The 14,397-nt window shown below is 39.0% G+C and overlaps 1 protein-coding gene across 3 annotated transcripts in view; it reads left to right on the forward strand.

Annotated features, from left to right (window-relative positions):
• The window catches only part of syngap1b (synaptic Ras GTPase activating protein 1b), a 206,736-nt gene that overhangs the window by 189,134 nt on the left and 3,205 nt on the right, over positions 1 to 14,397 (forward strand). For all 3 annotated transcript variants that reach the window (XM_087848482.1, XM_087848483.1, XM_087848484.1), the window contains one exon: positions 409 to 481. In XM_087848482.1, the coding sequence (XP_087704608.1) occupies positions 409 to 481 (73 nt within the window). The remainder of the gene's footprint in view (positions 1 to 408; positions 482 to 14,397) is intronic.

Below are 14,397 nucleotides of genomic sequence, written 5' to 3' on the forward strand. Positions count from 1 at the left end.
TGGGGATCAGTTACTGAACATTCACGTCACACAACCGGGTGTAATTTTCCACTGTTGGCTGTAATTGCGCTTTGAAAACACCTTAAATTGGGAAGAAATACTTTGATAAATCCCATGGGGACGAAACAAGGCTCCACCAGTGAAAATTGGCAGTGCCTCATAAAGCACGGCTTACGTTCCTGCTGCTCGGTGGCTCAAAAGATTGTGCTTCCTATCAGTTTTTGAGATTTAGATTTGAGATACAGGAGATCAGCATCGTATCACTGTGATGTCGTTGAGCCAGATGTTGGAGATGCATCTGCTCAACATCTTGTTAAGTATCATTTTGAATTCATAATACTCCCTCTCCTTCTGTCACCCCCCCTTCCCTACTTTCTCTCTCCCCCTCTCTCTTTCTCTGCTTCCAAGACTCATGGCTGTGGAGGATGAGATAAGAGGAGGAGCCATCCTTGAGCCAAAAACCAGGATTTTCGCTGATCAGGTCTGTGAGACTGCTTCTTCTGTCGTCGAGTTCGTACGGTGGCCCGTGCTATCTTCTTTCTCCATCCTACCTCTCTTTCCCCCCCTCTGTTATTGATATGATTTCGTTTGCTGTGTGTATGTGGTCCCTCTGATCTGCCTCTGCCTTGCCCTGTCCCTGACCTGTCCTGTTTGGGTTTGACTGCCATTCGTCTGCCAACATACGCGGAAGCTTTGAAGATGAGAGATGAAAGAATGCCGTTGTTTGTATTCTTAAGCTCAAGCTATCAGGATGTCTGACTCTAGCTGGGTTTGTGAACGTATCTGGGTCTGTGGTGATGTTGCCAGTTTTGTAGTCGCTTCTGTGAAACCTTTCTGCCGAGCATGTTGGGGTTAAAACTCCTGGTGGCTCCCCTTTCGCACAGATTACTGAACAGCTGAAGCTCACGTCTTACTGTATTGTACGCTGCGTGATGGTGGTGCTGTGCCTTCGGGAGCTCTCCTTCCTCAGTGCTTCTCATTTCATGCCCCAAACCCACCCCCTTCCTTATCCTGCCATCCTGTCAAATTGAGCAAACCCACCTTCAAGCATGAGTCATATGAGTTGATATATATATAACTCAAATGTAGAAATATTATTGGAACATCTTTGCTGTGTTGTTATCTTTAATGCTGTGACCTGTACAAGTTTTGCTGATTTAATTAAATGTAAATATATAGCTTGTAAATTTGCCTCAGGGATCAATGTAATCACCTCAAGGAGATTACATCATAATTTGTCAACTTATCTCTCTTATAAATTAGATTCTATAGTAAATTTATCAATTAAGTGTAGCTGAGTAATATATATTAATACATTATATGAAGTTGTATGACATGGTACATGCTTTTGCACTTATTTACTTTGCAAGATTCAAGATTCAAGAGTGTTTCTTGTCATTTCGGATGCTATTTACAGAAGTACACAAGCTCAAATGAAATGTTTCTCAGCAGCCTCTATGGTGCAATAAAAATAAAATGCAATATTAGGTGTAAACAATCATATTCATTCAGTTAGCGGCAGTTCTTTCACAGAGAGGGATTCAATTAGATGAGATTTGAGACCAAGTAGGCTAATTCAGCGCTATAAAGGGCCCAGGAAATGTTACCATGCAAAATACTTTATATGTTAAATGTAATGGAGTGTGAAAAAGTAAAGATATTTTTTCATTGTAGTAGGTAAGTAAGTAAAATGTATTTATAAAGCAAATTTCACAGATAAAAATCTCAAAGTTCTGGCTTCAGCTGCTGTAGCAGTCGTTGTCACGTCTGACACTGATTTGTGTGGTTTCTGTGTCACTATGTTTGCTGTAACTAAGTCTAACGTAGCCGTGGCTTCACCCATGAACTCTGGTGTGACTCACGTAACCTGGAAATTATACCATGAAAAATATGAAGAATTGCAAATGTTGTGTCCCATTTGCAGCATACTCATTTGCAAACTCATAGTTTCCAAAAAGACATTAAAAACACGAGAATATATTAAAAATAATTGGAGGCATCCATGAATCCATAAAATTGATTTGTATGTGGATTTTAGAGGGTTTTTTTAAATAATGTCAGACAGTTGTATCATGACGTGAAGGATTGTGAGGTAGAAGATTTCATGAATTTTCAAATTTTAGTAATTTAATGCGAGAGTTTTGTTGCTAATCCAACATGATAAGAACTATATAATGCATTACAATTTCAGGTGCTGTACATATAAATTTAAATGCATTAAATTCTATTCTGACCATTGAATGAAGGAATAACTCTTTACTTGTCAATTTCCAAGTAATTTCCTTTCAGTCAGTAACCCAACTTGACATGTTCCTTCATTCATTAGGTCATACTTTTGAATTGTCACTGATTTAACTGCATGAAAAATTATTTTTAAAAATGCATCGTTGTAGGTTTCTAGTTGACCTTTCGAGGTGCAGAGAGTTGAAAATAATAATAAATTAATAATATGCCAAAAGAGAAGAGCTGACAGACACTCCGAGTGTCACTCTGGTGGTCATGATTACAGCTGATATGTTCTGAAACGACCCACAAGAATGTACTGCATTAGTATTTCAATGTCTATATGGATTTATAAACCTGTGAGTTTGGACTGGTGTTGGAGAAGTTATGTTTCATATAAACCAAATTTGGTGCCAGATGGATAACACTACTTAGAATTTGATTTACTGCAGATTTTTTAAAATATTAAGAAGGAAAACAAAGAAAGAAAAACCCAGGACTTTTAGAAGCACAGTCAATCATGATAAGTCATGTTCTCTGTCAGCAGAAAAGATGTATTTTGCTAAAAGTACCAAATTATATTCCTGTAATCACAAGAAAAGTTTTCTTACAACTGCAGAATTACAATCAAGCTGCAAAAGAGAAAAAAAGGAAAGTAAATGCAAATGTATTCATGTATTCAGCTCATTCAAATTTAAAAATTCTAATTTATCCTTATATTTAAACATTTACAGCGCTGCAAAAAAGTATCTGTGCACTTCTTAATTTCTTTTTTTTGTCACACTTACATATTTCAGAGAATCGTATATTAGAATGCAATAGAATAAAATAGCCCTTTATTGTCATTGTACAACGAAATTATGGCTGCTCCATGGCAACTGTGCAGGAATAATATATAAATAGTAAGACAACCGGAATAAATAACAAACAGGTGAAATCTTTCCAAACTGCAGGAATATATACAAAGTGCTTGGAAGTAGTGCAGAGGACTTGGTCTGAGTATAAGTACACATGTGCGTGGCCTGTGTGATGGGGGTTACTCAGACCATGGCTCACCGTGGGGTGTGGGGGGATAGTGTTTGTTGACAGGGGAAGAGGCTGTTTCGTGGTCTGGACGTGTGCTGACCAGTGAGCAGCGGGTCAAACAGGTGGTGGGTGGGGTGCAAGGAGTCACCTGTGATGGCCCTGGTTTACCTGAGGCAGGAGGATCTGGCCTCCAGGGGTGGTAGAGGGCAGCCAATGATTTTTTTGGGGGGGCGGTGTTAATAACCCTCTGCACAGCCTGCCTGTAACTACCAAACACCCCGGCAGGAGGAGAGGGTCCAGGTGAGATCAGCAGAGATGTGGGTGCCCAGGAGAATAATTCCAGCTGTTCTCCATTTATAATCAGGGGCGAGTGGACCTGTCTGTGCCTCCTGTCCATTATGAGTCCTTTGGTTTTAAGGACATTCAGCTTCAAGTTCTCTAACTCTGCCCTGTACGCTGTCTCATCTGTATCAGAGATGAGCCCAACCACAGCGTCATCAGCATACTTGACGATGACATTGGTTGGGTCGGTTTGGTGTACAGTCAATTCCAGGCCCCGAGGGCTGGTGTCCTGCAGGTTTTAGATCTCACCTTGGGTCAACACACCTGAATCACATGATTAGTTTGTTACCAGGCCTCTAGAGAACTTCAGGACATGGTGAGGAGCTAATTTAGCCATTTAAATCAGCTGTGTTGGTTCAAGGACATCTAAAACCTGCAGGGACACCAGCGCTCGAGGCCTGGAGTTGCCCACCCCTGGTGTACACCTATGGGCTGAGATCTGGTGCTGAGTGACAGTGAGAGCAGAGGTGGTGGCTGAGTCTAAACCTAATAACTTGTTGTCCCATCCTTGGCAGCAAGAACTCCAATGTGATAACTGACAATGAGTCTTTCACATCACTTGGAGGAAGTTTGGTCCACTGTTCTTTGCAGAATTGTTTTAATTGAGCCACAATGGGGGGTTTCCAGCATGAATGGCCTGTGCACGGACATAACAAAGTATCTCAATCTGATTTAAGTTCTGACTTTGACTAGGCAAACTCCAAACCTTTTGGGATAATTTTCCAGTTGCATAACCCAAGTGTGCTTGAGTTTCAGGCCCTAAACTTACCAATGCGAGTCACAACTTCCACAACGTTAAATTTTTGTCTCATCAGTCTACAGAATATTTCCCCAAAAGTCTTCTTTTTGGTCAGCGGTGGTTTTCACCTTGGAATTCTCCCATTTTTGTCCAGTTTCTTGCTTATTGTTGAATCATTGCCTCAACTGAGGCCTGCAGTTCTTCACATGTTGTTCTGGGTCCTCCTGAATGAGTCATCACACTCTTGGAGTAATTTTAAAAGGCCAGCCACTACAGCAAGGCTCTCCACTGTTCCAAAAATGATGTATTTGTGGATAATGACTCTCACCATGGTTCACTGACAAAAATATTGGGTCAGGCCTTTTAATCTTTAAATTCAGGCGTTTACAGTCGCATTTTAATGGGTGTATAAAATCAAATGCAGTGTGCCTTTGAAAATACTTGTAAAACAATGGGTCGTTCAAAGAGCTCACTGAGTCTGAGCGTCAGTTCATGAATTTTCTTCCCTGCTAAATATTCCAAAATCAACTGTAAGTGGTATTATTACAAAGCTGAAGTGTTTAGGAACAACAGCAACTCAGGTAAACAGTATCGGACCAGGTAAAGTTACAGAGTGGGATTGACAAGTGCTGAGGTCCACAGTGTGTAAAAGTTGCCTGCACTAACTGCAGAGCTCCAGACCTTCTCTGACATTAACATCAGCATGAAAAATGTGAGCCAGGAGCTTCATGAGATGAGTTTTTACGGCCAAGCAACTCCTGTAGATATAGCCGACCCAGTAATTTTATCAATTTAGTGTATCTGTAAAGTTAAACCATTCGGACAGCATTAATGCTTTCAGCTACAAGCTAATGTCAGCATATCAGTGATGATTATAATAATAAAACTAGGCTGGGGTGATGATTTCTTTCTTCACCGTGTTAGCGTGCGCTATGTAAATGAAAGATGAGGAAAGTTTAATCTGATAAATTATGTAATATTCAGGTTTCTATTGTACCTTTTGTAATTTCAAAGATGATAATCCCCCAGTTTATGTGAATGTGCTGTACATGGCTGAAACCTGGGAAAATGTGATGTGACAAGGAAGATACTGCTGCAATGTTCCTTTAATGTGCACCGCTCGAAGCTAAAACAGCCATTACTGTGAGTGAGCATTTTGTTGGGCTGTTTTGTCAGAAGTTAGTATTTAGTTTTCTATTTCAGCTTTAGGCACTCGTGCTTGTCACCTCAGCGTTTAAGATGAGCAGACAGTTCGGTCCAACGTGATAACTTTCACTTTTAATGTGTGGTGCACACGCAGCAGCTGAGAGTGTGGGGTGGGAGAGTAAATTAATAGGGAGTGAGAAGGGGGATGAGCCATGGTGCTGTTGTTTCCTCAGGCCACTGCTACCATCTTCCAAAACAACACTCCACACTTAATTAGACCTCACATAATATCACAGGTGCAGAATGCCATAATCCTTTCCACAAGAGTGTCCTAATGCCTCCAAAAAGAAAAGGAATAAAACACTCCAAGAAGATTTGATTTAAACAATCGAGAGTTTCCTCTCTCTCTCTCTTTTTTTTTCCTTTTTTTTATTCAAATCAGGCAACAAAGTATGTATCTCGTTTACAGTAACATAGTTTTCTTTTTCTTTTTTTTTTCTCCCCTCTTTTTCCCCTTCCCTTCCTTCCTCTCCCCATCCTTTTTACATAAAATATAATTACCATTATATAAACAATCATATATCTATATATCCCCCCCAAAAAAAGACCAATGTATATAATCTTGGAGCAGATATGGGAGGAGGCCATCCCTCCCAGTTTTACTTATTAAAGTAATCTATAAAGGGTTGCCAAATTAGGTAAAACTGTTTAACATTATCTCTCAATGAGAATTTAATTTTCTCCAACTGTAAATGATACATTGTGTCTCTTAACAAAGCAGAATGAGTTGGAGGGGCTTTATTTTTCCAATTTAGAAGTATACGGCGTCTCGCAAGCAATGTTATAAAACTCAGAGCACAAATTTGTTTATTATTTAAGTATTTGACTGTAGCTACACCAAATAGTGCCATTACTGGGTCTGGGGGGAGCTGTTTTTTAAAAATATCAGACAAAGTTTTAAATATTTTAGACCAGTAGGTAGCGATATTAGGACATGTCCAAAACATGTGTGACAATGAGGCAGAATTCTGGCCACATCGATCACATCTTGAGTCAGCCCCTGGCCCGCTCTCTCTTTTTTTTAATCTTACATTTAACACATATTTTAAATGCTTTTTTTGCCTAATGTAAACAGTGACTTTAAATTTTAGGTCCTTTTTTGTGCCTGTGCAGTGGTTGCTGCTAGGAAGCTCACGACTCTTTTGTCAGTTTTAACAAAAATCAAATTAATTCATAATGAAATTGAACATTGAGTCAGTTATAATGTTTTTATTTGTGGGTAAATCTTAGAGGTGGGAATCACCATACATCCCACAATACGATATTATCACAATACTTAACGCACGATACGATATTATTGCAATTTTTAAAAATATTTTGCGATATTCAGATTCTGTACATAAAGGTAAACTTTATCAATATTCATTTTATCTAATATCAAAGTCTCACACTCAGTCTTTCTCTCATTTCAGTTTTATTGTTGACAAACTGAACGGTTTGTATTACAGTCTAGTCCAACTTAACTGAACGCAACCATCTGGTACAATTATAGCTATTCTGAACTATGCAGTTTATAAAAACTATGCAGCCCCTTCAGCAACTGAAGAATTTGAAAGAAAATTAAAACAAAATATAATTTTACATTAAATAAAAAAGTTTTAAACTTAATTAAAATAAAACATGTCTTAAATTAAAATAAGTAAACTGTCATGTTTATTGCTGCCAAAAGTTAAACACATTTGGACAGTGAAGGAATGTCAGGATTCTTGCTCAGAAAAAGGATCAACATGCTCTGAAGTCAGAGCACAAAAACCTTTTTTGTAACAAAATATCGATTTCTGCTGTCCCTGTATCGATACATTATTAGCAACAAAATATCACCATACTACACAGTATCGATTTTTTCCCCCACCCCTAATAAATTTCCTCCATAAACATGCATTGGGACACAGAGCTGCCCTGAAACAATAAAGAGGAGATGATTCAGCTGTAAGGTAAAGTAAAGCAGTTAGGGAACAGCAAACAGGGAACTAAAACACTGCAACACATGTGAAGGGAAAACACATTTTTAGAACCTGAAAGTATTCCACCTATAACTCCACCCAGGCATGCAGATGTTTGTAGGCTTTACAGGGATGAAGATGCAGCAGAAGCCTGTAAATGTCACTGCAATAGTATCACTTTTCTTTTTAATTTACAGAGGTAATAACAATGTCTTGTAACTTGAAACATTCACAGTTTGTCTTTGACAGTGTTGGACTGATCATTTGTAGATTTTTCTAAACCGTTCTTTTGATCAGTTATCAGCATTCAAAGAGAAAAATACTTCCTGAGGTTGTAGTTACATTAATCACATCAGGATCTCCTTCATTTAAGATTGATTTCCTTTCCCTGTGCTCATTTCTTGCAACTTTGAGTTTCAGCGAGGTGTGTGTGTGTGTGTGTGTTAGAGTAAATTTGTTAAAAAAAAGTATATTCTTTTTTTGCATATGGTGTTGATGTAACTGGGTCTTTCTGGGTTTTCAAAGTGTGTATATATTCCATAGCGTTGATAACTGCATGTTTGATATAAGCATGTTCTTCATGCTGTCTTCTTACCTTTCTGAACCAGGAAACATGACACATTCAGCTGCTTTCAGATGCAGATGGCGTTTGGAGAGCACGATTTAACGCCTTTTCCTTTCTTATCCTACAAGCATGATTTCTGTTAATGATACGCTGCATGGCATGCTGCTCTAACGCTTTCAGGCTGTTGCGTGTCTGACACTGCTGTGTGTCTCTGGTTGCCATTATATATGTAAATATGCCTTAGGAAGCATTTTATATGTATATTTATGTTCTTGTTCTCTGTTCATGTTGTGTTGTGCACCTTGTATGTATTGTTTGGGTGGCTGTTGATTTCCTCTACCCTCACCGCCCTTCCGGACCCTCCCCACTTGCGCACAAGTCGTCCCTCATTTTATTTATTTTCGCAATCAGTTTTCTCTTCCTGCCTCCTGCTTTTAGTCCTCCTCTGCTTTCCTTTTTCCTCTCATCTCCTCTCCTCTCGTTTCCTCTCCTCTCCTCCTATGTTGATGAGATACGGTGATTTCTCTTAGGGGAGGCGTCAGTCCATCCTAGTGCAGCCCCGTCTTGCGCCTGTCCCACCCCGAGTAACCAGGTAATAAACAAGCCGGCAAACTCTCACTCTCCATCCATAACTGCTGCCTCTTTTCCACTTCTACTGTTCTCTATGTGCGTCCCTGTCCTTATACAGCATCCTGTGAACTCACTGCAGGCCCACACACTGACAGGCCCACTTTGCCCACTCATAAAAAGGAGGACTGTCACAGAAGGTCTGGACAGAGACGACTGATGTTTCGTAGGGGCACGCCTGTGTGTTAGGGTGACAACAAAATAATGTCAAATTTTAGTTAGTCGTCTTCATCTAAATCTTATCTGCACTCTCCTGCCCATAAATCATGTACTGCAATATCAATAACTGCACACAGTACCAGGCCGACCTGTGAACATTATGTCCCATGATAATATGTCCTCGAGAGGCAGAATTTTAAATGTGGCTCAATAAAAAATTGATAGGAACACACCATCCTGAGCAGAGGGCATGCTTTAAAAAACAAGAGGATATCTTTTTATTGATAAGACAAACTGAGGGCTTTCACGACCACCACTGTGTGATTTAGCTGTTTGTCGTCAGGCAGAGTGGCTCGCTAATGTTCAGCTAACTTAACATCTTAGTCCAGTTACACTTGAAGGTGACGTTCTAGGCAGTAACACACAGCTGGAGCCCTTAAAGTCGGGAATGACTGTGACTCTATTCAGCAGGTTTTCAAAAATTTAATTAAAACACCCAAAATGGGTTTTTTTTGGCAGAAAACCAGTTCCAGCTAAAAGCTCCGATTTTATTGTCTCTGTTCAAAAGCTTCAAATTACTGTTGGTGAAACAGAAAATCAATTTGATTTTAAAACGAGTCCAGTTGTGAAGGATTCAGTTTGAACATGAAATTGTATTCATAAATTTAATAACTATTCATTTTGAATTGGCTACCGCTCCAATTTGTACATCCGATTGGCTCTTTTTGCAAGGCTGCACTGCGTCCACTTACCAATGTAAGAAAGATTTCATTAAGTGATGGCCTTATATGATTAATACTTTAACCTAAAAGATAACACATGCTTATGAAATCTCCAGTGACAACGTGAAGTCTGCAGCCTCACGTTCTCTGCTGCAGGGATAAAGGCTGTTTTTTTAGGCCAACTGAAAAAAAACAGCAAAAATTAAAGTTTTTAATACTCACATTTTGTTCTGCAAGATAATATCAACATATTTATACTGCTTTTGTGATTGTAAGTTTATGCAATCACAGCGGTATAGGCATTTGTTAGCAAATGTTTTCTTTGGGGCAAATAAAGGCTTCAGGGGTATTTACTTATATATTTATGGTACAGGGTAAAAGTCGTGAGCCACCTTGCATTTCTTTAAATTTTGTTATGAAAATAGGAAAAGGATGCTGTGTCACATGATAAAGGACCCACGCATGCAGTGATGTATTGATACATGCAAAGATACATGGAAATTCAATAAGTAAGGCAAAAATAACTGTGCAGTTATGATGACCACCTTTATTTTTTAGCACAGCCTAAAGCTCTAGCACAGCTTTGAGGTGATCTTCTCGTCATTTCTTTAAGCAGTCTGCAGGAATAGTTCGGCAAGCTTCTTGAAGGACATTCACAGGCCTTCTTTGGATGTCGGCTGCCTTTTCTTCTGTTCTCTGTTAAGATGACCCCAAACTGCTTCGATAATTTTGAGGTTCAGGCTCTGGGGAGGCCAGTCCATGACTGATAGTTTTCCACTAACGAGGGGTGGCTCAAGACTTTTGTAGCAATATTAATATCAAGAACACATAAACAGAGGCACAGTCGAATGAGAACAAGCAGGTTTTCACAATGTTTTCTAATGAGAAACCTATGCTCACTATATTCCTTCATTAGCTTTTTTCATGAAAAACGACTTTATTTTGCTGCATTTTCCTGCTATTAACAACTTTACTTACACTTGAGGCACCTATAGTAGAATTGTAAAGGTCTATTTATTAACTGCTAACATTTCATTAGTTAGCAAACAAAGGCAGACATCCAAAAGCGAGCAGAACAGGATGTTTTCATTGCTTTCATTTCATTACTTTTAGAACTTTCTTCTGAGACATGGTTTACATTTTAATCCAAGCCATAATCTTGCCTTGGAATATAATGTAAATCAACCTCAACTAGTTTTGCTGCTCAAACCAAACCAACCTGCAAGCTGAGAATAACAAAAGAAAGGAAATATTTCTGTCAGAAGGCTTTCTGGCAGGAAGCCCTGAAGGCAAACCTCTCCTGCTGCCGATTTATGCTGAAAGATGTATTTTATTTGTATGTGTTTTTACATGCACAGCTGCAGCTTTAAATTCTCTTTACTCTGACAGATGACAAAAATGTGTCATTTTTCACAGCGCCATGATTGGAACTGTGTGAAGTGAGCTTCTCTTCCACAACACACACACATAAAAATGACATTTTCTTTGTTTTGTCGGGCTGAATGAGGAGGTAGCCCGCTGTGCTTTTTATTGTCACCCTTCCAACACACTAACGTGTCTCCTTTTATCCACTGCTAACTTGGAAATATTCTGTGATAGACCTCCTGGATGTTTACTTGAATTAGACGAGACAGAACTGAGACTGCTTTTTTCTCTTTATGTTGACAAATAAGCATTCGACATCCCCTGACAAAAAATATAAAGAAATACTGCCGTAGCTTTTTTAATGTCATTTCAAATTCTCTGTGTGTGACTGTTGTTGCTCTCTGCGGATGAAAATGTCATCGCTTGTTCACACATAAGATCCAGTCACAACCAGCAATCCACATACATATATGCCAACATTATTATGCACAGATTAATTTCAAGTCATATACGGAGAACTTTCTACTTTGCATTGAATCAGCTGCTGAAATGCAGAGAAATTCAGCAATCAATGGGAATTATTGATTCTGCTGCTTTTAATATGTTGGCATTTGCAAAATTCCACTTCTCATTACATGTAACGGTAATTTTTCTTTGGCTTTAATTAAACTAAAGTCAGTTTTAAGGAAGTATTTCCATAATTATATGCTACTTACAAACAGCATACGTTTCATATCTTTTTAACGTTCTTTTGATGACGTTTTTAGTCAGTAGAAGTTGACTAACAGATATCTAAAAGTATCTTTAAAACAACTTTGAATGCAATGAAATTGTAGAAGTAGCTGCAATAATTCCAGACTTTAGATTTGTGAGCAAGAAACTGAATATTTGCAACTGTTTGCAGCTTACAAAAGCAGACTGAAAACACGGCTTCTCAAGGCTTTACCATTCTTGCTTGTAAATCAGTCTGAAAGTAAATGAAATATTAGTGTTATTCTCTTTTTTTCTTCAAACGTGCCATATTTTAGCACCACTTTAAATGCACATTTTCCATTCAGATTCCCATCCCTCCTGCCACGCCCTATGACAAACATGATTTATGTGAAATCTCCGTATCTGACCCAGTCCTTCCCTGAAGAACACTGATTATCGTGCACATGTTTTGTGTTGTGTTCTGTGTCTTTCAGTGAATCCGTGTGTTTTTCCTGATATGTATGTGTTTCTGTACGTGTTTGGCACCTGGGCGTATTGTTTGTCCGAATGGTGGCGTAGGTCAGCTGTTATTGTGCGTCTTTTTTATGTGCGACATGCATACCGTGTTCTTGCTTTTTGCTGTTTTCTTTTTTGTACTTTCTATCAAAGCAGAAGCTCAATACCCATCAAGCTAGGCTTTTCAAGACTTGCAGGTCTCTTTTTATGTTTTTTTTACCCATATATAGAGTGATAAAACCAGCACGTACAGCAGGTATTTAGTCTGAAATGTGAAGGTGAGAAAGATTTCACAGTTTGCTGTAGACATTCACGTTCCAAATTGGAGTGATTGGAGATTGGAGGAGATGGGTAAGAATTTGTGTGTGTGTGATAATTTATTTTCTGCATCATTTACAGTACACTTAATATTTCCACTAAGTGTTTTGTGTTTCTGTCTCCAATACTGCGATTTTCATTAGCATACAAAAACACACGCTCACACCGAGCTGTAATTGAATGCACCACGTAATCAAACACTACAGCCCACAAAGAGTGAAGCAAGTTTGGTAAGTTAAAAAGGATGTCAGTAAACATTTTTGCCATGTCTTTGTTCAGCTGCCTGATTTCCCAGTTTAATAGGCATGTGTACTGGACTACACATGGATATTAAACAACACTGTTGGTTGTGTTGGAGACTAATAAAACCAGTGCTATAGTGGAGTCATGTTACTGGCATCCTGTAACTGTCTGTAACCATAGTAGATTTTAGCTGTTCATAGCACCAGTTAGCAACTGAAAGTGTTTGCATTCATTTTGGTTCTGATTGAGAAGAGAAAAGGCCCGCCAATTCACATCTAATTCTGGGGTAATTTTTTGTTTTTATTATTATTATTTCTTCTTTTTTACTCTTTTTAACTGAAATGGAGACACCTCACAGCGGACACACCCATCAGACACAGTTTAAGCGAAGATTATTTGCTTTTGATGCTTTTGATTCATTTTCTCTACTGGATGCAGACCAAACTATCTCTCCTCCTTCCTGTCTTCCCCTCTACAGCACTTCATCTCATTCACATTACAGCGTCTCATACTTCTTGTGTGTGAGCATTAAAGTGGTTTTTTACTGTCACATGTATAATATGTGAACATTTTCCTGTTTGATTTAAAGTTAAATTACTGCACAGATCTTCGAGCTCTTTTAGATGCTTGCTGCACTCGTCCTACACTGTCACTGAATCTTTGCAATTATGTCTAGACACCACACAGCAAACGTGTCAGGCACCATAAATCAAGTGCAATTATTTCAAGAGGTTTCTACCCAGGTCTGCTGTTAAAACTGTGAATTCCAGCTTTCAAAATGCTTCTGTATTCAAATCATCTTGAAGTCGTGCATTGTTACATTAAGCAGCCGTATGAATAGAGTCATCATAGTTGTCTATTGGCATAATAACCCAATTGTTTTCTCTTCCCACTGCTCTTAGACATCAGTGAACGAGACTGGAAGTGAAGGCTTGCAAACAGACCTTGATATAAACTAATAAAACTCTAGTATTGCACTGCTGTTATTTCGCTCTAATGTAAGTAAAAAACAAAAGTAAAACCAAACTTTGCTTGAATGTCTAATCAAAAGCTCCAACCCAGGAGGAACACCCGTGCAGCAGCCCGCTGCGGTGATCAGTGGCTTTGGGTTGGATGTTTTGGTTGGTGGATTTGACAGAGGTTTGGATTTCATGTCAGACTGTTTAAGACTTGCTTTTTAAAGTTGCTGCTGACCTCTATGTGTCTTGACAGTTTTGCATGTTTTGCGTAACATGTTATGCTACAGCGAGTGCTGTTAAGCTTACTTTCAAGCCATAAGACTAGCGCTCTTTTTCAGTCTGTAATTTAGAATATTTTCAGCTGCTCAAGCACGCGCTTTTACTTTGAAAATTAGTGGTTATTGAGCGTTATTTGTACTCACTGTCAGAAGATGACTCACTTGACTTCTTGACTTTGCCTGACACCTGACAAACACCTACTCGTGCCAAGAGGATCAGGATCCTTTGACCTCAAGATTTTTAATTCCCCTTCATCTCCTCTTTACCTGTGTCCCTTTTCTTGTGCTACCATTTCTATTGGTGTGCGTCACGCATCAACCTCGTAACTCATTGGGCTCTTTCTCTCCTCTCTCTGTGTCTCTCCTTCTTTATGTGTGGTTCTTCCAATCCCTTGTCACCCGTCTGTTGTTTTCCAAACGCACCTTCGCTTTGCTTTGACCATTGCTTCTACACGTATGCATTCCATCTGGTT

Source organism: Neolamprologus brichardi, chromosome 11 (genome assembly GCF_056152115.1).
Source record: "Neolamprologus brichardi isolate AB-2024 chromosome 11, ASM5615211v1, whole genome shotgun sequence".
Taxonomy (NCBI): domain Eukaryota; kingdom Metazoa; phylum Chordata; class Actinopteri; order Cichliformes; family Cichlidae; genus Neolamprologus; species Neolamprologus brichardi.